At 36.6% G+C, this 25104-nt stretch overlaps 1 protein-coding gene across 1 annotated transcript in view; it reads right to left on the bottom strand.

Annotated features, from left to right (window-relative positions):
- LOC127625727 (ethanolamine kinase 1-like) overlaps nt 1-8930 on the bottom strand; it is a 31626-nt gene extending 22696 nt beyond the window's left edge. The window contains exons 1-2 of the mRNA XM_052101091.1: nt 8606-8930; nt 897-1156 (exon numbers count right to left, since the gene is read on the bottom strand). Coding sequence (XP_051957051.1) covers nt 897-1156; nt 8606-8785 — 440 coding nt within the window. The 5' untranslated portion in view covers nt 8786-8930. The remainder of the gene's footprint in view (nt 1-896; nt 1157-8605) is intronic.
- Nucleotides 8931-25104: the final 16174 nt, after the last annotated feature.

Raw genomic sequence — 25104 nt, 5'->3', positions numbered from 1 at the left:
GGCTCAATTTTGATGTAAATCACACGATGCACGCAGAAGATGAGACAATTCCTTTTTCCAATTTTGTGTCGTTACTTTACCGTGTCGCCATGGCAACGCTGTTCAATATATAAAAACTCTGTTCGCATTATAGTTTTGTCAATGTCTTGGCATGATTTCGCCCACATTTGTTACCTGTGGAATTTGAAATACTTCTCTTTCATGCATACATTTTTCAAAAAATCCAAAATGGCAGGCCCCTTCTTGTTGGGCGGAGCTTATGACTGTCAGTATGAAAGTTGTCCGGCTTGATTAGATCTATATGTGTACAAAGGTTGGTGATGATAGCTCAAAAGGGATGTGCTACAGAGCCCCCTGAACATGCCCATCTTCTAGGTGGCGCTACAGAGCCCCCTCTGCACGTCCCACCTGCAACTTTGCCCAGCCCTAATGACCAAGGACTCTGGTGTGTGCAAACCTTCAAGAGTTTTCACACATGTTAAGTACCCCAAAAGTACCGAAAACCTTGAAAAGAAGAATCCTTAGAAGAACAACAGGGCCTCCACACTTTCAGTGCTTGGGCCCAAATAATCCTTAGAACAATAGGGTCTCCGCGCCTTCAGTGCTTTGACCCCAATAAAAATCAAACATAACTATTCAGGCTTTTTTCTAAGTTTTGTGAGGGTATAGAATAGTTCAGCACAGTAAACCAAACCAAATCCTTACGTACTTTATCATTTCTGTTTCTTAAAAAGTAAAATTTGAATAAAATCCAGGAAATTCCATAATTGATCTGATTAATCAGTTAATCGAAGAAATAATCAAGGATTAATCGATTATCAAAATCATCATTAGTTACAGCCCAAGATCAGTCACTTGGATTCCTCTATTTTGTGCTCTGTACCGTATGGACCCACCTGAGTAACACAGGGTCCCTGACATCTTCAGTATCGAGAGCATGTCCCTGCATGAACTCGTAGCAGATGCCATTCTGGAAGGTGCAGTACAGCCTGGGCGCACAACCGTTGGCGTGTAGAACCTGGAAGCTTTTCAGTTCATTGTCTCTGTCCACGATCAGCTCCGTCTTGTTGCCGTACACCCTCACCAGCACCACATCTTCGGGGTGGTCCTCCATATAAAACCCCATCAGTTTGTTAGTTGTGCCATCTGTGAAAAGCTGGCGGAGAGACAAAATGTGATTAAACATATGGATGGCAATTACAATTTCTCTGCTATGTTATGCTAAATGCTATGTTTTTTTTTGTTGCATTGAAATTTGCATGAAATGGCATTTACAATCCATTTTGCTTCAGCAACCTAACGTATTTCCAAGTGAAACACACCCACTTTTCACAATCCAATCTATTCCTGATTAATATAATCCAGAAATGAATTTTTATTAAGTGGAAATTACTGTGATTGTGAAAAGTGAGGGTCCCATGCCATAATGGTGCCACACCTGAATGCTAGTTTGCAGTGGATATATTTAAGAAGGCTTTTTGACCAGTATATGATGGCTAAAGGTCAACTCCTAACGTTATTAGCTATCTTTTCTGCACACTGTTAAAAATGAAAAAGCATTTTACCCAGCTTAAATGAAGTCACAGATACTATAAAATGTGAATTACTTTGCATCTACATAAAAACACATTTTAGACACACAATATTCCCCCAAATGTTGTCACAGCAGAATTGTCTGAACAAACATTTCCATATTAAACAATGTTGCTGATTTGCAAGTACCCAGCATGAATTGCAACATTAATAAAATACTCACTGACCACTTTATTAGCAGCACCAGTATACCTACTTATTCATGGGATTATCTAATCAGCCAATCATGTGGCAGCAATGCAATGCATAAAATCATGCATAACATGGGTCAGGACCTTCAGTTAATGTTCACATCAACCATCAGAAAATGTGATCTCAGTGAATTCGACCATGTTATGATTGTTAGTGCCAGACGGGCTGGTTTGAGTATTTTTGTAACTGATGATCTGCTGAATATTTTAACGCACAACAGCCTAGGTGCCAAAAACAAAAAACAGTGAGTGGCACTGTTGTCAGAAATGTCTTGTTAACAACAGCGAACATCAAATAATGGACAGAATGGTTTGAGCTGACAGAAACGCTATGGTAACTCAGATAACCACTCTGTACAATTGTATTGAGCAGAATAGCATCTTAGAATGCACAACTAGTCGAACCTTAAAGCGAATGGGCTACAACAGTAGATGACCACATCGGGCTCACCAAAACTGGACAGTTAAAGATTGGAAAAACATAGCCTGGTCTGATGAATCTCAAATTCTGCTATGTTTTTCCAATATTTAACAGTCCAGTTTTGGTGAGCTTGTGACCACTGCAGCCTCAGATTTTTGTTCTTGGCTGACAGAAGTGGAACCCAATGTGGTCATCTACTGTTGTAGCCCATTCGCTTTAAGGTTCGACTAGTTGTGCATTCTAAGATGCTATTCTGCTCAATACAATTGTACAGAGGGGTTATCTGAGTTACCATAGCCTTTCTCGAACCATTCTGGCTATTCTCCGTTGACCTCTCTCATTAACAAGGCGTTTCCATCCGCAAAACTGCCGCTCACTGGAAGTTTTTTGTTTTTGGCACCATTCTGAGTAAACTCTAGAGACTGATCAGCAGTTACAGAAATAATCAAACCAGCCCATCTGGCACAACAATCATGCCTTGGTCAAAATGAAAAATCCTTTCTGATGGTTGATGTGAACATTCACTGAAGGTCCTGACCTGTATCTGCATGATATATGATTTATGCCTTGCGCTGCTGCCACACGATTGACTGATTAGATAACCGCATTAATAAGTAGTTGTAAAGGTGTTCCTAATAAACTGGTCGCGAGTGTATGTGGTAAGTGTTATAGGCTTATTCGTTTGCTGTATGCTGACTTTATGCCGTTATTGTCGTTTTTTTGTTGCCACTGTTAATTAATTGTTGTGTGGTGATGTTAAAAGCTCATCTTTTAACTTAATGAGGTTTATTGATTGTCACTGTTATTGAGGTTTGTGGGTTAAGGATTGAGGTCTTTTGTGTGTTTATGTCAAACAATTGTACATACCTCTTTTCAGAGGCAAAGATTGTAATTAACTTCATGTAAAAGTATATGGTGAAAATTTAAATGATGACAAAACGAAAGTTCTCGTATTGAAAATGTTTAATTGGTTGAACAAGAAATTCGTAGTTCTCTCAACAAGGATTTTTGCCTTTAGTGAACAAACAAATTCACATTGACTAAATAAAGCAACGTAACGGAAGACAATTATTAATGTATTTCTTTCCTCATCATGTTGGCTCGATTTTTTTAAGTTTGCTCAACATTTGTTTTTTATAGCAGCCTTTAATAGATTAACCTGTAATTTGTGTTACATTATTTGTTGTCAGTTTAATGCCATAAATTGGCTAGATGTTAAAATATGCTTTGTCTTTGGGGCAACGTATTCCCCAATTCATTACAATGGCCTCACCGCCCACCAACGCATTTCTCAGATTCCTGAGATGGTTAACATACAAACAGCACCAAGCCGATGGACATGAAGAGGATTAATTAAACGCTGACCAGGTGTTGTTTATGAATTTACAAGACTATTTTGTGTTTATTTTGATAGATTCACACAGAAAATTGTGATCATACTGTAAATAGTGCCAGTAACTTGTGGAAACCAATAATATATGATGCATTTGGGATATACAGGTTCACATCAGTCAACCGGTTAAACACCTAAAGTTTAGACCTGTTATATGATACAAACAGTAACATGGATTGAGCCATAACTGCTGACGGCAAATAATCTCCACTTTAATCTCCATTAGTGGTGGGCTGATAAATTTCCATTGGCCATGAAGCGCCAATACTGATAACTACAGAATGGGGGGGGCCGATGGCAATTTAAATGCAAATATATATGCAATATAGCCCAGGCTAATAGAATTTAATTATATCAAATGGGATTTACATATATATATATACATATGCTGAAATTCAAAAAGATTGTTTTTACACAATATTTACTCAAAATTCAAAAAATAAATTAATAAAAACAGAATTGTATAATCCATTGCCAAGGCTGTTAGAATATTTTAGAACTCCACCAGGGGAAGGTACAACTTTCTTAATCAGCAAAGACTGTGGATTTAATGGTAGGTGTAAAAAGTTTGTTTTCTAAAACACACAACCTATTATGATTGATTATTTTGAGATTTTATAAATGGCCTGAATTGTAAATGTTTACAAATGAGCCTTGGTTGTGTTTTTATGTCACATGAATGGCATCAGTATGCCACGTGCAAACAGAAGCTTTATTTGGAGTATTTTGGCTTCATTCAAATGATTGTACCAAAGCAGCTATGGACAATACGTTTGGGGACAATGCATGTTTTTCATTGAAGAAAACTATGCAGGCTATCTGTAAACACTCGTGTGAAGGTAGAACAGGATTTAGTTCATTCATCCGGATATATTTTAAGGTCGCATTCATGTTGTGATTCAACAGTATGGGTGTGAATCTCAAGAAAACATGTCAAAGTCATATCTCACCCCAAAATCGTAAGAAAAAACCCCCCAACAACTTTATTTGCAGAAAGAAAATGAATCCTAATCCTTTTTCAGGCTCATTAAGATTTTTTGTATGGAGACATTATATTAATGACAATTAAAGCTGTATTATGTAATTTCTGCGACACTAGTGCCACTGAATGGAACTGCAAAAATAAACAATGTTTTCAAAACAGATTTTGGAATACGCCCCAACTCCGTTGTTGGGGCGGGTCTCAGTGGGTCATTCAAATCAAACACAGTAATTTGTATAGTGACACAGAGACAGTGTTTACAGTTTTCTGGAAAAAACAAGACTTATGAATGGCTTACTAAAAGTTGTCTCTGCATATTAAGCTGGGATAGAAGAGAGTATCTTAACACTGAAAAAGAAACATACTTCAGCTTTAGGCAAATTATCCCCATAAATTGCTTAAATGCTTTTGGACATTTAAATTTAGAAATTGGAATCGAACGAGAATCGCTGGCCGGTTGCGATCGTGATCAAACACACACAGGATGTGCCGCAGCAGATGGCAGTCCACAGTTACAAAGATTTTTGTACTTCTTCAAGAATTAACAAATTGATATTGATGAGTTTGCAGGTTAGTGTATGAAACTGGTGAAACAGTGCAAACATTTATTGTGCAATTTCCCTGTATGTAGCACTGAACGATTCTTTCATTCAAGCTGTCAAAACACAAAAATTATAATTAATTAAATAACGATTTGGGTGGAAAACTATGCGAGTTTCGCAATGTGGCACATTTTTACGTTGAGCTTGTTCGTACCTTATTAGAAAGTAATTGTTTAGAATTTTAGAACGTGTCATGTCATCCGCCAGTGTGTGACCCCCTTTTATTTACACTGCCATTCACACTTTCCCAAAGCCATGTTGAGAAATATGTTTGAAAAGACAAAGACTTTTGTGCAACGAGCAGCCCTATTTATATCTGAATAAATCCTCATAAATAGCGATAATCAATCGGGAAAATCTTCAGATTATCGGTGCGTGAAAAAGGCATTGATACCCAGCCTAAATAGGACACAATGTCTCTGCTATAATATATAAAATAACAATAAAAAAACAGTGTTCTTTAGTAACCTTCATGCCTAGGCATACACCTGATAACACAGAGGCAGATATAAGCAATGGAACATGTGAGGTGATAATAGGTTAAATAATAATTTTTCGAAATTTGCACTGTATGCAGCTTGCGTGGCGGAGGGCAGGGACGTCATCCCAGTGTACTTCAAGCCAGTGCTTGTGACTCAACTTGACTGACCAGGTAGCTACATCAGGACAAATTATCTCATGGGCCGCAGTGAGGAAGGCTTGCTATCCAACTATTATAAGGCTAACTATTAAGTTAGGAATTTGAACCCCTGATAAAATATATAATGAATGAGTGATAAAAGATCATTCTTTTTCCGATAAAGTCATCAAGAAATTAATCTGTGCTTATTATGTTATCAAACATAGTTTGAGAATTTGTAAATCTAATAAAATAAAATAGTTTCAAGCCAGAACGCCAGAAGACAGCTGCTCTATTTCAGAGATAACACACAAAATTATCTTATTCACAGGCAATAAGTAACAACTGAACTGTGCCAAGGACAAAACAAGGAAAATGTGTGCATATTGAGCCAGTGCATAGTAACACAGGCACTGCTTTAATTATGTGCATACAGTAACCCCAAAAATATTTGGTCAATTAAGCTACACTTAAAAGTTTATGAATACTATAGATGACTCGTATGTGCTATCTTTCTTTAAAATAAATGCCTCGTGGTTTGATATTTTGTTATCAAAAAGCAATGGAATCCATACAAATATAAGTGTGGCTTATTGTCCAAATGCTTATATGAGACAGTGTATTCAGCATTTTCAACCAAAATGTATATATTAACGGAATAGCTCACCCAAATATTCAAATACTATAATTATTTACTCACCCTCAGGCCATCACAGATGTGCATAACTTACTTCTGCAGAACACAAACAAAGATTTTTAGAAGAATATCTCAGCTCAGCAGGTCCATACAATGCAAGTGAATGGTGTTCAAAATTTTGAAGGATCAAAAAGCACATAAAGGCAGCATAAAGGTAATATATAAGACTCCAGTGGTTAACTCCATGTCTTCCGAAGTGGTCTAATTGGCTTTGGGTGAGAACAGAGTATAATGTAACTCTTTTTTTCACTCTAAATCTTGACATCAGCAGTCTCCTTGGCGATCGTGATTTCAAACTTGATTACACTTCTTAGTGCCATCTAGCGCTTTGCGTATGCTTCAAGCACTAGGAAGTGTAATAAAGCTTGAAATCATGATTGTTCCTAGAGACTCCAATGGCAAGATGTACGGTGAAAAAACAGTTATATTTTGGTCTGTTCTCACCCAAAACTGATTGGTTTGCTTCAGAGGACATCGAATAAACAACTGGAGTCTTATTGATTACTTTTAGGATGCCTTTATGTGCTTTTTTTCACTGCATTGTATGGACCTAAAAAGCTGAGATATTCTTCTAAAAACCTTCATTTGTGTTCTGCAGAAGAAAGAAAGTTGTACACATCTTGGATGGAATGAGGGTGAGTAAATGATGCGAGAATTTTCATTTTTGGGTGAACTAACCCATTAAGAGATAAACAATCATTCGCTAAATGCAATGGCACCACCTATGCGGCAAAATAAATGTGGCTTTTTTAAAATCAGGTGTATGTATATATGTATTCAAATACTAGACAAGTATGATGGCAAATATGCACCTCTCTTAGCAAACTCATTTCTTCATACTTACATATATTCATTGAAGTGTCAACATGTGGTTGAACTGGGATATGCAAACACAACTGTGTTGGTACTATAATAGAGAAGTACAGAAGATGCCCTTATAACACATCATCATAACCTAAACTCTTTTAACACCCTGACATTTTTTTAATTGTTTATAAAATTACATCTTTACATTACATATTAAAGATGCATAATATTGTAATTGGTGTTATGGGCAAGGTACTTTAATATTTATTTAAATATTGGCTATATTTATATTAAAAGTACATATTTTCTGTCATTATTTAAGCAATAAAGCATGAGAGGCAGCACTATAGAGTGAATATAGTCGTGGCAGTCATGACTATATTCACAATATGGCACAGCCTGGAGTGCCTTATTGTTTTAATAAAACAGTCACCAAATAATAAAATATTAAGGACACAAATGTCCATTAAAATAATGGTATATTTTGTAAGTCAAATCATTCAATGTCATCCTTCTGCCAGAAAATATTGTCCTGGCAGTAAAGAGTAAACAGAACGTTGCTAGGCAACAAGAATAGCTGTCAGCTATGGGCGCTGCGGAGTGATACAAAATAAGTTTTGTGAAGAGGTCAGAGTTGTGCTTTATCATGAATAAAGCACAGCTGTTGACCAATCAGCATCCAGTACCTGAACTATCAGTTTTATAAATATAATATATCAAGATTTCTTTTTTGATCCGTGACAAATTATTAGCTCCTACCTACAACTTTAGCTCTATAAAAAGTCAAATTCAGAAAACACCCTTAACACATTATTGACATTTTTTAAATCAATCATACAATACTACACTAAACAGGTTTACATATTTCATTTATACTCTACATTGCTATGATATCATTGTCAGCTGGCCAGTGACGTACAGGAGACAGGAGTCGCTTCAAATAATTAAAAATCTTTCTCAACTTGCTAATTTCAACCACTATGTTACTTCTCCATACTTTTAAAATAATAAAATAACTTCTTTCAACTGTTTTAGCGCACAAGGGAATACAATTATGTGCAACTAACAGGGTAAACTCGCCAACATCTGGTTAAGTTAGCAAGGCTAGTTTCAAACGTCACTCATGCCGTCATAATTCCGCTAACTGACATCATAAAGCAATAAACGTTCAATGAAATCTACGCAAAATTAAGCAATATTTGCGAGACTGAAATAAACAAAATAACGTAACAATTTCACGTTTAAAGGCCCTAAACACGCCGGGAGTGGATTAGCTCAAGCTAAAGACAGTCACACCTACCTTTGTCTGGACCAGGTTCGGTTCCCAACCCGGTCTCAGCTCTTTAATCAGCTTCATCGCACCTTCCATCACATTATGTTCATCCACGAATATCGGGAATTTTCTGATCGTCGGCGACCCGATCGGCACGAGGATCTCCGTCTCCATTATATGGTTTATTTGCCTATTAATGCCCGACATGAACCTTTCCTACTATATAAGTATTAATTTTGATTTCAAGTATTTGTGGGGATTCAAATGTTTTATCAGAACATGCCCTGATGGTCCAGCCCGGTTTTGGTGTGCGCAGAGAAGAGAGGAGCGGCTCATGTGCCGGTGCCGTTGGTTTCTGTCATCTCTTCCTTCCACAGGCACCGCCCACAAGAAATCATCCGATAGTCGAAGAGTTCATCAATATTAATGAGGTCAGGCTGACGTTGCATGATTACCCTCCTATGGCGAAGCATTGGCTTGTTAATATTGATTAGGTCACGCTGACTTTATGGGAAGCCGTCCAAAGGTGAAGGTTGGCTTATGAATATTAACACACAAACCTTCGGCATAATCGGATTCTTAATGAATTCCCGGCATGGGAGTGAGAGAATAATCTTGCTTGCCTCTTATTACTGTTGCTATTTCTTGTTGTACTACTTATTTAAGATTCCTATTTGATCGTTATCTAAATTGTTTTTAATTATTATATATAAATTATTTAATGTTGTTTTCTTAAACCTTGTTCATTTGTTTAGGACACTGCATGCAGCTTTTTTGCAAAAGGTGTTGGCAATACAAATGTGCAGTTAATATATACATACATTATATTTTAAAAGTACCATTGTATTTTCATATTATTTGGACAGGGTACTATGGTAATACTTTGTTTTTTATTTATTTATTATCATACTCCATATTAATATCATGTCCTTCTTGAAGTAAATTAGCCGTTTAAAAATTAAAAATAAAAGTACTATTGCTTATAGGGTTATACATCATAATCCTTTGAGCAGATCTAAACATTTTCAAGCACTTAGACTCACTTACCACTTTAATTATTCTAATCAAGGCCCAAGTCATCAATTTTTTACATAAGCAATAGTGTCCTCTAGTGGCTCAAGACTTCCATGCCAACCACAGATCATACATTTCTGAAAAGTTTGTAACGCAGTCTTTAATCAGGGGTGCACTCTGCACTGAAAATGGCTGTTTGAATTTCCCAATATTGTTTTAAGGTATGTGTTTGTACGAAATTGATTTATCTACATTTATGAATCTTAGTGCAATTTAAGTGCATTGACTACCAAGGCTGATCTTTAGTTTAACATGAATGGTGTTCATCTCACTTCCATTTTTCATATATTATAAGATCTATAGTATCTACTCTTCCATACTGTCCACATATTCAATTTAAGTATATTAATCCATTCAGAACTAGGTTTAGCTTAGTTTGAAGGAACACTAATCTCCTATTTATCAAATAAAGCATAATAATTTAACACAAAGCAGCAGGCGTAACACTAAACATAACTGTAAACATAACTACAACCCTTATTAAAGGGATTCACACAAATTGAAAATCCTCTCATCATTTATTCACCATTATGCCATCCCAGATGTGTATTACTTTTTTCTTCTGCTGAACACAAACAAAGGGTATTTTATTAAAAGAATATTCCAGCTCTGTTGGTCCTCACAATGTAAGTGAATGGTACCAAAAATGTTATGCACATAAAAGCACATAAAGGCAGCATAAAAGCAATTCATCCGAATCCAGGGGTTAAATATATATATCTTCAGAACCTATATGATAGTTGTGAGTGAGAAACAGATCAATATTTAAGTCTTTTTTTTTTACTATAAATTCTCCTCCCTGCCCAGTAGGTGGCGATATACACAAAGAATGATGCACGTGAAAGTGTAGATTGACTTAAATATTGAACTATTTCTCACCCACACCCACACATCATATCTCTTCAGAAGACATGGATTAAATCACTGTTTTATGGATTACTTTTATGCTGCCTTTATGTGCTTTTTGGACCTTCACATTACTGATCACCGTTCACTTGCATTGTATGGACCTACAGAGTTTAAATATTCTACAGAAATCTTTATTGTGTTCAGCATAAGAAAAAAAGTAGTACACATCTTGGATGGCATGAGGGTGAGTAAATGATGAGAGACTTTTGATTTTGGGTGAGCTATCCCTTTACTTACCAACAACAACTATTTTCGCTCCAAAAAAGCCCCCATACCTTACCTGGGCCTTCATAATGAAAAATTCGGGTGCAAGAGCCTATGGACTCTCCCCAACCACAGCTCAGTTGAAACAACTACATTTTTTCCCCTTTCAATAACTGAAATATTTTCAGAGAATAAATTTATATTATTCAAACAACATTTTATTATTTAGTAAAGTGAAAAACATATTTAAAATGCATAAAAGAAGATAAATATTATTATGAAAGGAGCAAATTCCATCATTGTCCCCTTGAGCAAGGGTTGTGCCTACAAGTGTTGTGTAAAGTGTAACTAAGTGTCCATATAAGTGTTGTATGCAACATTCAGCCACTAGATGTCCCTCTTTAGTCATCACACTAATTTGAACATCTTCAACGAGAAGTCCTTATCTCGTATGCTGTGTACTCAATGGAATATTAGCGTACTGCTTTCTCATTGCATACTGTGCAGTGTACACTTATACTGCCTATGTTTTTTTTAATAGTATGTGAAACAGTATAAATTATGCAAGGGTCTTGATAATTTTTACTAAAGAACATGTGTTTTTAAAGAAGAGTGTCTAGAATTATGGACAGTTGGATGAGGGCTTAATACATTGAAATAGAGCCAAAATACATTGTTTTCGAAATGACCTGTGTGTTTTCTGGTCTCTGTTCCTGGATTGTATGAAGTACTTTCAATGCAGTGTTTAAATTGTGTTTGCTGTGCACGTATGGCCAGATGTTACAGAAAATATAGTCAATTTAATAATTTGATTATCTAATCAGCCAATCATGTGGTAGCAGTGTTATGTATAAAATCATGCATATATCAGTCAGGAACTTCAGTTAATGTTCACATCAACCATCAGAATGGGGAAAAATGTGATCTCAATGATTTGAAGCGTGGCATGATTGTTGGTGCCAGACGGGTAGGTTCGATTATTTCTGTAACTGCTGACCTCCTGGGATTTTCACGCACAATGCACAAGTGACCAGTGAGTGTATTCTTGTTTCGCTGAGCAATATTTTGCATGCATCATAATCTGACATGTTTAACATCAAAACAATCCCTCTCAGGAATCATATTAGCCTATAGGTTAAATGCTTTACTAAGCATATCAGCGAGTAGGCCACTGTACACATTCACTCACACACAAACACTGATATCATGCTTTCACACTTGCTGATACATGTCTCTGTCTACTATTTCCTCTTTAGTCAGGGATCTTCGATTGTTCCTGGGGACTGGAATGTTGTTTTAAGAGTGATTTTTCTGAGGGGGTTGGTCATCTGTCAGTGTATCCTGGAAACTGTGAACTTGTTGCTGCAAAAGTTTGTGCATAAATTGCTGCTAGAGTTTTTTCTTCATGAAATGTTTGCCCTCCAACTGTGCTTTTTTTAAACACTAAACACATGATGAATTACCTGTTCGCTCAACTATAAAAAGGTTATTCTTTCCTGGTGACCCAAAGATCTCCACACCCAAGACAAATTATTTTGTCAAATTATTACAAAGTGTGCTTGTGCTAGCTTCATGTAATGAAGCTATATTTTATTCTGTAATTATTTTAATTTTAGTCGACAAACGTCTATACAGTACTATAACAGAGGGTAGCCAGTGCATATTATGGCCAAGTCTAGCATGTTAGCATTAGCATTAGCGCCTTGAATGCAGAGTGTAAACATGACAAATAACACATTAGGCTGTTTCATATATAGAACCAAATCATCAAAAAGTGGATAAAATAGCTTCTTATATCCATTTAGTGTAGATTGTATTCAAAGAATTAGGCATGCAGTCATTTCTAACATTTCTCACATTGGTTAATGATTTACAAATATTCTGTTGACAGGACATCGTGCATCTTATTTTTTAAATGGTCCTCTAAACGCCGGCCAGTACATGAAAATCTCAGCTAACATAAGCTAACGTAAGTGTCTAAATGCTTGTGCACAGTTCAGTTGAATGACAAAGTTTACCCTCTTTAACTTAATGCCATTGATCCGAATGTATGTAGCATGCTGTCTGCAGAAATGACTAAACATAACCACAAAATTAACTGAAATGAGAGAGCGCATTTCACCTGTCAATCAGATGTGAGTGGAAGATGCTTTATTGCTTTTCATATATTGGTAACATGTTTAAATAAGGTTGTGTATCCATTAACATTACACAATGAATCAACATGAAAAATGAACAATAGATTTACAGAATGTCTAATCTTGTTTTATGTTAATCTCTACACATACTAATACAGTTTAAAGGGATAGTTCACCCAAAAATGAAAATTCTCTCAGCATTTACTCACACTTATGCTATCCTAGATATCTATGACTTTCTTTATTTTCTTTGCAGAACACAAATTAAGATTTTTATAAGAATATCACAGCTCTGTAGGTCCATACAATGTAAGTGAATGGGTGCCAACATTTTGATGCTCAAAAAAAGCCAAAGGCAGCATAAAAGTAGCCCATAAGCAGGGTTGGAGTGTAACGGAATGCATGTAACAGGATTACATATTTAAAATACAAAATATTAGTAACTGTATTCCACTACAGTTACAGTTTAAATAGTTGGTAATCAGAATACAGTTATATTATAAATATCCATATAATATTTAGGAGTGGTGGTGTTGTAGTGGTCTAAAGCACTAAACTGTTAAGGAGAAGGTTGTTGGTTTGATCCCCACAACCACCACCATTGTGTTCTTGAGCAAGGCACTTAACTCCAGGTTGCTTCAGGGGGATTGTCCCTATAATAAGGGCTCTGTAAGTCGCTTTGGATAAAAGCATCTGCCAAATGCATAAATATAAATATAGTCTATTCAATTGGAAAATATTTATCCATTTAAATAATGCAATCCAAAGTGCATTTGAACAGCAGTGAAACACTTTCTTATGATGTGTTACATTCATTCGAGCAGACAGAGAAGAAGGTTTGAAGTAAGTTTGCAGCAAAAGAAAAATTATTAATCCTTGTGTAAATTGTCATGTGAACATTTAGCTTTATGCTAAGCTAAAATGCTATTTCTAGCCATTTTACATGCACCTGTTACAAGGCATGATCGTATATTTTTATCAAGAAAATCCACGTTAGATCATATTTTTTTTCTCTAGTAAGACCTTTGAAATTAAATCTTATTCTTTGATAAAAAATATCTAAATGGTTCAAATTATAAATTTGCTTTATCTTGTTTTAAAAGCAACACAACATATTTAGGCTTTTTCATAGAATGTATTTTTAACATGTGTATTTTGTCTTACTGTACTTGCACATTTATAGTCAAAACAAGTGAAAAAATCTAGCAGTGCAGAAATAATCTAAAGTATTTAGATTACGTTACTGGCCTTGAGTAATCTAATGAAATACATTACAAATTACATTTAACAGTATGTATTCTGTAATCTGTAGTGGAATACATTTTAAATGAAACCCTCACAAACCTCCCCATAAGACTTCAGTGGTTAAATCTTCAGAAGTGATTTGATGGGTGTGGGTGAGAAACAGATCAACATTTAAGTCAATTTTTGCAAGGAATTCTACTCCCTGCCCAGTAGAGGGCATACGCATGAAGAATGTGAATCACCAAAAATACAAGAATAATGTAAAAGTTAAAGTGGAGGTTGACTGAGCAGGGAATAGAATTTATAGAAAAAATTTACTAAAATATGGATCTGTTTCTCACTCACAACTATCAAATTGCTTCTGAAGACATGGATTTACCCACTGGAGTCTTATGGATTACTTAAATGCTGACCTACTGTATGTGATTTTTGGAGCTTCAACGTTGGCACCCATTCACTTGCATTGTATGGACCAAAAGAGCTTAGAAATTCTTAAAATCTTCATTTGTTCAGCAGAAGAAAAATATTAATTGTTATGTCTTTAAACCTAATTTGGAATATTACATGTTCATGCGTTAACGTATACAACCTTAGCGTAAAGTGTTTTATAAAATAATTCTTCTCAACATGAGCTGTGGTTTTAAAATTTGTTGTGGGTTTACTGGGTGGCCTGGATGAGTATGAGACTCCAGGCATGAAATTATGTCCCAGTCCGGCCCTGATGCTGGCCTCAGCAACGTGGGCATTGTCCGAACTATTACAAACAGTACACCATTCTTCAGCTGATTCGACCTTATTTTTAGCACTGAGAGAACAAAGAAAAACAAAGAAAAACTTCACATGAGTGTATCAGAGCCTTAACCCTATCATGAAACTCAGCTACATTTGTATTTAGTGTTTTCTAATTTTTTATTTATCAAACTAATTCAAGGTCTTTTTTGAGATTTTATTTTAATTTTAACATTGTTACAAAGCACTCTAGCCCATATTTCATCCATGTACTTTCCCAGTTTATTTCACTGAAGGTCAGTTTGCTTTCCAGGAAGTGACAGAGCTCATAAAAGCTTCATTCTCTCTGTATTCAATGGACACAAAGTTCCGGAGGCCATCTGCACTGGGTGTTTATATTGTCCTTTATGTGTCTCAACCTCTTTCTTGACATGGATGAGCCCTTGTCATTTTAACCACCTCTGGACTCCTTAAAACCCAGAGTGTATGGCCACACATGTCCCGTTTTAAACGGCCTTCTGGGTCCCTTGTAAATCTGCCAGACATGCTCCTTCAGTCTCCTGCAGGCCTCGTGTTTTACAGAGGGAACAATGCCTGATTTAAAGCCCAGGGACTTTACCTTTTCTGGTACATATATTTTTGCCTGTGGCATCTGTTGCCTGCGAAGCCAAAGGTAAACAATTGCATTAAAGGGTGTTCAAGAGAATGCGTTCATTTGAAAGAAAGAAAGGACAAGCTCACTAAACAGGTGGTGGAAATACATAGGCCATGAATTATGTAAGAAAGAACAGTGCTTCAGTGGAATGTTTGCTTTACTGCTTTTTGTTTCCATTCAGATTGAAAATTCACGATGCAAATGTAGTGTAAACAAATTGTCAATACATAAAAAATAATAATAAAAACACCTGTAGGGTTTTGAATAAGCTGTGCTCTTTTATAAAAAGTATAAGTGAGAAAACCTGTCTGGGTTGATCCATGTCCAAGTCATATTTCAATCATAAATGAAAAGGAATATGTATAATTAGAAATGATAATTTGTGTACAGAAAATAAAGCTTTTGCTGTACTATCAAATATTTTAGCTTTGTGATATTATTTTAATGTGTCACATAATTAAGCCAACATGATTACATGGGAAATCGACATGTTGATTCCAAATGTTAATTTTAACCTGCAATCAACCACATTCAGCTGAGTTTCCCTGTGGTACTACTGATAGTGTGTTGCGTGAGCAACATCTTAGACACAGTTCTAGTCCCGTGAAATCCAGGCAGAAATTGTGTACGAAAAGCTTGATTCGGAAGTTACATTTTCACAAATGTGTTTTACTTTGACTTCACTAATGGTTAGGTGATAGGGTTGGGGTTTGGATTAGGTGGTAGAGTTATTTAAATATGCAAAATATTGCAACTAAGAATGCAATTCATGTTTGGCGCCACCCTGTGGACATTTCACCTCAACAACACTTCCAGCTTTGGCCACTTTGGGCAGTGTTTCGAATTTTGGTAAACACAGACAGATTTCAAGCAGCAGAACTTTTGACCTCCTGTTGCCGTATTGCTGTGTGTAGGCTAATATAGTATTTTTGGTTACTTTTTGTACAATTTTGTTCATAATAAAAATCATAATATGTATATTGAAAGCAGTACGACAAATACTACCATAAATGCTTTACAGTTTATCATTAAATACTTTTTGTCTGCATTACAATAATGAGAATTGGGATGGGAATGCGCTTCCATAATTGCCATTACATTTTTAAAGCTCCAAAAAGCACATAAATGCAGCATAAAAGTAATCCATAAATCCATCTTCAGAAGTGATATGATAGGTGTGGGTCAGAAACAAATGAATATTTAAGTCCTATTTCTCAATTAATTCTCCTCCCTGCCCAGTAGGTTGTGATATGCAAGAAGAATGCAAATTGGCAAAAACAAAAGGAGAAGAATGTGAAAGTGGAGATTAAAAGTAAAAAAGGACTTAAATATTGATCTGTTTCTCATCTACACCTATCATATCACTTCTGAAGACATGGATTTAACCACTGGAGTCTTATTACTTGTATGCTGCCTTAAGGTGCTTCTGGAGCTTCAAAATATTGGTACCCATTCACTTGCATTGTGTGGACCAACAGAGCTGAAATACTTTTCTAAAAATCTTTGTTTTTGTTCAGCAAAAGAACGAAAGTCATACATATCTAGGATGGCATGAGTCTGAGTAAATGGTGAGACCATTTTCCAATGAAGTATTCCTTTCATTGAATGAAAAAAGGCTTGATTTATTTGATGCAATATATATATACAGTTGCAATCAAAATTATTCAACCCCCCAAGACAGTAAGGATTTGAGTGACACATTCAAAGTCATAGTGTGAATACATAACCTAACATTTCTAAATAGCAGGATTTGTTTTAAAATACAGCCATGTCATAATTATTCAACCACTATTGCATGTAGCTGTTTCTTAAATATGTAAGGCTACACAAAGCCTTTGTGAAAATGAAGCCATCACTCTACAATGGCACTTAATTAGTTTAGTGTGTCGTAAGCAAAAATGTATTTCTTCGCAAAACATATAAAAAAATACAATTAAAAATAAGCTGTCACAAAAGCTAATAGAGGAGATTATTTCATTACACAAGAAAAGACCATGGCTAAAAGTACATTTCCAAAGCACCATTCATACATTTTTTAAAACCTTCTTGGGTGTGGAAGAAAGCAAAACATCACCAAGGGAAATGTTCAATTGAATATTCAAGAGTCCTGGAAAAAGGTTTTATGGATGTATAACACTAAACTGAAAATTAGTTTTCGACCAATGCAGTACATCTGGAGAAAGAAAGACAAGCTGATGGCAAGAACGACACCATCCCCACAGTCAAGCATGGAGTTGGATCAGTCCTGTTATGGGGGTGTTTTGAAGCTGCAGGAAACGGCTATCCTGACGATGTGACTGACACCATGGATTCTTTCAGGTATCAGGACATTTTGCCTTCAGTGTGGAAATTGAAGCTTGGTGATCACTGGACTTTCCAGAAAGACAATAACAACAAAGATACATCCAAGTTGTCCAAAATCTGGTTCTGGCATGGGTTGTGGAATGTCCTTGAAGGGCCCTTTCAATCCATCATTAAAATCCCATTGAAAATCTTTGTTGGGATTTCAAGGAAGCAGTGGCAGCACAGAAACCAAAGAATGTCAATGAGCTGGAAGCTTTTGCTCATGAGAAATGTTTAAAGATTACAATAGGGAGGTTTCCGAAGCCTGAGAGCACTTACCTGAAACATATATTTGATGTTGTTAAGGGTAAAGGATGCTCCACAAATGATTGACTTTGGGGGTTAAATATTTTTGACCAACATTCTCACACCCCAACGAGTCGGGTGTGAGAATGTGTTGTTTTGACATGTCATTTGTGGAGAGAATTAGTCATTTTGTATTTTAAAATTTGGGTAAGCTGAACTCTTTGTTCTCAAAATCACTCAAATGTGTATTAAAAACTTACTTTGACTGGTTACTGAGGTTTAAGTTGATGTGTTTTATTTCACATCACCAGAATGTATTGCTGGTCAGGGGGGTTGAATAAATTGTATATTATTATATATATTTGGGGCTGTATCATAACCTATTTCATTGATTATTATCTGCCAAATTCCCAAAAAAAAAAAAAAACACTTCTTATCATACAATTTAACAAAATTTTTGTTTAGAGGTTTCTCTTTATTCCTGAGGCAGTAAAACGTTTTAACCTGACAAAGTTTACACTGTGTTGAAATATAAACACGAATGTATTGTCAGGACTTTTATAGGCTGCTGTAAACACTATGATAAGGAATGTTTATTGTAGAAATGTCATAACTTCTTGGGAAATGAGCCACTGCAATGGAATGCTTCAAACATATATGCTAAAGCGGTTCTGAAATAAAAAAAAAATTTGCTATCTAAATCTGAGCCAGATGTAATCAGTTGAACGAGTAAATATGATACAATGCCACCCGACAAAGTCGCCTCTTACCATTTTACTAATTTCCAAGTAAATCAGACTGACCACACTATGAATTCGGTAACAGTAGGTCAAAAGTTTTACTGCTAAAATTGGTTTATGCTTCCCAAATGTTGAATGCCCCCAGTGGCCAATACTGGAATCGTTGCTTGAAAGTATGTGAAATGTCCACAGTGTGGCACTAAAAGCGAGTTGTATTTTTCATTGTAAATGATGTGATACAGTCAATAAGAATCATATTTTAGTAACCATACCACCTAATCCTAAACCTAACCATTAGTAGAACTTGTTTATTTTATTTTGGAGTGAAAATGCAATCTCTGAAACGTGCCAATCATTCTTTATGTAAAAGCTATTACCTTCTGGTTTCCATGGGACCAGAACCTATGTCTCGGAGGAAATCTGATCACATCTGAATTGATGCATAAAAATGATGAGGGATGGCGCTTGTCAGTAATTCAGCAGAATGGGGTTGATTTCAGGACACATGAACATTCACATTTGATCATGTTGGGTAAATAGGGAGTTGATACAATAGAAGAAAACATAACAAAGTTAATACAGTAGTTTCTCATGTACACCAATGAGCAAATTAATACTTTGGCTTCTCTGATATTTCTCTTGAGGAAAAGACCTTAGTAATCTCCTCATGGATCTCCTCTAGAGTTTCAGAAGATCTCACCAATGTCTCAATGTGCACAAAATTCTAAATTCCGAGATTTCAATATGAACTCAAACATTTCTCATCAAATTCTTCCAATTATCTAAGCCAAGCTATCTGAAATGATTTTATAGCTCTTTACTCTAACTGTATGTCAGCAGTTATCTCATTTGTCAATTTCTGTTTCTCCTGAGGAATTTTGGCTGAAATATTTGAGACTGGGCTGGAAAGGGCTGGTTTGATGTAGAGGATACCTCTTGTCAAGGTAGATTATGTTCGCAGAGACCAAATCTAGGTCTAGGCAAGTTGTGATATGACTACAAAACGTGTTTATGTTAATATGTGTGAGTGTTACTGTGTTTGTACATGCCAGCTCATACACCCATGTGCCTCTAACCTGAACTGATTTTAACCCACAGTAGCACATATGGACTAAACAAAAAAAAAAGATCCCAAACCCATCAATAGAGCAATTACCTACTTGCGTTGAACAACAGCAGGGTCTGTACTATTTCCTTGTGACCCCAGACACCACCAATCCCCTTACAATGAGACTGCTGTGAGCTCGCAAAACCCTTTCAGTTTCAAATAAGATCCTTTCCTGTAAAGTAAACAGCTTTTAAAAAAGCAGCTGCCAACCTGAGTGTGGCTTTTGTGAATGGCTCATTGTGATCCTCTATTGATCTGAGATGTTTCATTTTTCATGCACCGCAATACCAATTCATTTGCTCAAGGACTGCCCAAGGTCCTTGAAAATCAGTGTAATCTGAAAAACATTAGTCTGAGAATAATCTGTCAAAATACTATAAATGACACAGATTTCATGCGTCATTAAGAAGCCCATTGAAGGGATTTATTCCGAGAGAAACTTTAATGTTCTTGTAAATGCACAGTCATCACTCATTCGGTCTGTTTGCGACCCTCTTTTGAATTTTGTTTAGATTGTGCTTATCTCGACAGCTCGCGGCAGTAATAAAAACCCAGACAACTAAATGTATCCTCAAATCTATTTCCAAACATGAAAGGAATACAATTAACATATTTGAGGTGGTGGAGTCTTCTGACTACCAAAGGAAGATAAACAGGTTTTTAGGTAATATTTAACAGAGATTGTTGGATGTGAGATGTTTGCTATTCCTCATAGTGGAGACTAAATGAGCTGCTTATATTTTTTTAAAAGAAAGCAAGGTTCATTTTGACACATACAATGGACTAATTGCAAATTTTTTTTAAATGTGTACAATTTTTCAGAAATCTCCCCAAATAAAAAAAGACTCCGATTATTCATAAATAACATTGCATGTGTTTATAATCTTATGATTAACTTTTTTTTATTTTATAATTTGTAAACATGTAATTCTGGTTCTTTTCTCTCTTCATCACTTTGAAAAGTCTTAATTCATTCCATTAGATGTCAGCAAGCACTAGAACATTTATATTTGAATATATAAAATTATATATTCATTACAGCGCCACCTACATATATATATATATCTGAAATGTAGGTGGCGCTGTAATGCATTTTTGCCCTCAAAGATGTGCTTGTCCATAGACATTCAGTCTAATTTTCAATTAATACACCAAACTCTTTATTTAATCGAATATATCTGCCTCTGAGTGGACTAGAAGCCCAATCTAAGTGTCATTAGAAAGTGGAGATCCTCCCTTTTGTTATTATATATAACATTTATATAGTCGAAAACATATTTTCCTGAAATTAGTTTAGCATGCTTTTCCTGCTGGATGGCATTTTTTGTTCTGGATATCTAAGATATAACATTAGATTATTCAGCGAAGTAAAAATTGCTTATTTTTTAGAAAACGGCCTAAGGGAAAAGTAGACATAAATTTTTGGGCTATTTGAGATGATAGCAGCAGCAGGGCTGGACTGGGAAGAGAAATCAGGTATTTACATGGCAACTGGCCCAAATGTTGAGCGGGGGGAGGGGGGGGGTTGCTGTACTTTTCTGCATATCACGGCACAGTTTTGTGGTCCAGTCTGCATAACGTTTTTGCTTTTGTGATATAGCGCCCCCCTTTTTGACCTGGCAGCGTGTCCAATAGAGTTTAAGGGGTTTTTGGACTAAAACGGAAGCTACTGCAACACATCAATGATCTAATGACATAATTATGCCTGCTTTACTGTAAATTTCACTCTCTGTGGAATCTTGACTTGTCCGATCAAGACCTGACAGAAACCACCAAAAGTAGTATGATAACATGATATCTAGCATCTAGATGGTCAATCTGGTGCAAAACTAAGAGATTTAACATGATTCAAGTACTTTTGAGACATAACAACAAAAGGAGGGCAGAGATTGGATGACTCATTGGCCAGACACTGCACAGACAAAAGAGATGGGCTACTTTATCTTAGTGCTTGAGTTCAGTTTTCAACAAAAACACCTTTTTTGAGTCACTACATGCAGTAAAAATGTTTGGCTGCAAGCACATATAATATGGCACATGATGAGATGAGCTCAGGTGTAATTGTGGGAGTATTTCCTGTGGGATGACAGTATTTGTCAAGAACTAAGATGATAGGCTTTTAAGGTGAGGACAGTCATTTGAGAGACTCTAACAGAGAACTTTTGTGTCATGTGTCTTAAAGGGTCTTGAAGTTATGGGAAGAAGGCCAAATCAACCCTCCGTAAATTCCAGTCAAGCAACAAAAGCCAGTGACTCAAGCTAAAGGCCATATTCTTTAGGCCTCTTCCTATACTGTAGATTAGTATCTAGTGTCATAAATGGACTGATACTGTTGGTTACTTGAACCACACACTAAATATAAAGTCTCCAGTATTTTATATTTATAGAATCTATAAGACTATCTAAAGGTAGTTTGAATCCTCTATTTTTTACGCCATCAGAGATGTGCTGTACTTTCTATTTGTGAACTTGGCGTGTCGATACACCGCAGTCAATTCCTATTTTGACATGTGACATAAAATAGTATTTAAAAGAAAACATGATCAAAAAGAGAAAACAAAATACACAAAAAACCTTTAAAAGTAAATACTGATTTACATACTGATATATATATATATATACTGTATATGTCCTAGTGCACATGCGTGGACGTTGTATTTTGGCTTCGCTATACACAACACATAATTCAAATTAGTTTAAACTGATTGTTGTGAACAAACACTGCTGTGATCGGCAGAGTCTTATGAACTGAGAACAATCAGCTCAGAAGACTGCACTGTCAGTAAAGAGTTAAAATTTTGACGTTCGTATTCATGTGACAAAACAACATGGTGCAGATCACAGCAGAGTTTGTTTTTGGGAGAAATGCCAGAAAAACTACATCTTGTTGTCAGGGTTTAGCCACTTCGGTTGATTAATTTGTATTGTCTTTGTGGCTGAACGCTGACACTCAAGTTTAGTGTCTTATCTAGTCTGTGTGAGAATGCATGGCTCATCCTTTTGGCATTGCCATGCGTTCTCTTGTCTTGTTGTTGACTGGCATGAATACATTGCTCTTATGTCATCCTTGCAGCATAGCATGCACTCATGCCAATTGTTTGTGTCTGTCTCTCGCGTCCTCGGGCGTGCTACCGTGCTACGCGTTACACTCGCTTTGCGCTGCGCATCTGGGTTGTGATCCGTTGTCATGTTGTGACGCGCTTCTGCCTTGGTGCCTGTTTAATTGTGACCGAACCCTTGCACAAATGTCCCATCTCGTCCATCGTTTAGCATGAGTGCATATCAGTGGCGGCTGCTGGTCTTTCAAAGAGGGGAAGCTCATTTTCGGCCTACATTATAAACTTATTTACCCTATTTTTTGCACTAAATCAATCTTAGGTGTTGATCTGCCCTGCTGTTTAATTCTAATTTTTTCCTCGTAAGGAAGACTTTCAAATGGCTTCGCCAAAATCAGGTCGACAATATTAGCACCGTCTGCCATCGTGCGCAGTTTCACCCGCACGACGCTAGCCTAGCCTACTGTATGAATGAATGAATGAACGAACGAACGAACGTAACGCTCTAAAACAAAAATATATTAAACTTGGTAAAACTGAAACAAGGAATGTGGTGTATAATTGTGTGAAATGTATTATGCAAATTGACTAGCAATTTCGCCAAACAAATATAAAGAAATAGGTTGCAGCAGTTTGTCTTTCGACTACACTTGAGAAATCCGCGATGGGACTGAGCGCGAAATAGCTTCAGTGACTTCTTATAGTACAGATTCGCTGTCAATCAAAAGGAGATGCAGTCTTTCGACAGATCCTCCAATCATCACGCGGAAGCCCGGAGTCCGGGCCAGCCCACTCCTCATTCACCCCCAGAGACGCTGAGCGTCCGTGGGCGGGACATAATCGCAGCATTTATCCAATGACCTTCTATTTTCGGTGCACTAAAAAAAACTGTTCAGAGCAGCCCCGTTGAAGTCAATGGACGCTCGGCTTCAACAGGGAAATGCACTGACGCTACGGGAATGTATGAGAAGTAAATCGAGTCAGCCGACCTGCTATATGTAATGTAGCTGATTCTGAACGAACTCGTCTTCGAGATGAACGTGTTCTAATGCATTTTTAGTCAATAAATTGTTTACACAATAGTACATATTTGACCATTATTTTTTTGACATTATAGGGGAAGCTGAGCTTCCCTTGCAGTCTTAAATAAATCCCCACTGGTGCATATTGCCTTGTAGTCTCTGGAGATATGCGCTCGTGACATTCGTGTGTTTGCGTCTGTGAGAGTGTGTGGCTTTGTTTTGTTTCCCTATTGCCACGTGTCTCTCAGTCTTATGTCATACTCCCTTGTCTGCTCATTATTAGTTAATTTGTTTCACCTGCCCCTTGTTAACCTTTTTGATTTCTTTCCCTATATTAGCTCCTTATGTATGCTGTCCTGTGCTGGATTGCTTCATTTGCTCCTGTCGTCATGTGCTCGTGTTTGCTGTCTTCCTGCCCTGTCGTTTCAGTACTTTATTCTAGTTTGGTTTTGTTTGTTTTATTTTTCTCAATCGAGAGAGTTTTTGTTATGTATGTTTTCTGTTTATTTAAACAAAAGCTCATTGTTTGCCTATCTGCACTTGGGTCCAGGGCTGGACTGGGAAGAGAAATCAGCCCGGGATTTTACATAGCAACCAGCAAGTTGAGCGGGGCCCAATCGCGGCCCAATTGGCCAGTTGAGCGGCCAACCCACCGGCCTGCTTGGTTCTCCCGATGGCCAGTCCGCCCCTGATCGGCCACAAAGTGCGTCGGCCCTCAGGGAAAATGCCTGGTATGCCAGATTACCAGTCCAGCACTGCATGGGTCATTCTCGCAACATCTCAAACCTTGACACTGGTAAGAATCCTAATTCCGTTTTTACGTTGAAACCTGTTTAATATTAGAGTCTCTAGTTTCATCCTATAAGGCATTTTTTTGATTTTAGTGATTTATTGCAAAACGGCCAGCTGCTATACACAATGCACACTAATGTGTACTTAAGCGCATTTTTGGCTTAGAAATCCTATATTTACTAATGGGTTTATCCATCCAAATGCTGACTTATGTTGCTTTCAGAGGCATTATATGGAGTTAGGATGAAAATGAGGTGCATTTTTA

The sequence above is a fragment of the Xyrauchen texanus genome, chromosome 32 (assembly GCF_025860055.1).
Source record: "Xyrauchen texanus isolate HMW12.3.18 chromosome 32, RBS_HiC_50CHRs, whole genome shotgun sequence".
Classification (NCBI taxonomy): Eukaryota; Metazoa; Chordata; class Actinopteri; order Cypriniformes; family Catostomidae; genus Xyrauchen; species Xyrauchen texanus.
This window is presented reverse-complemented; position numbering and strand designations above follow the sequence as displayed.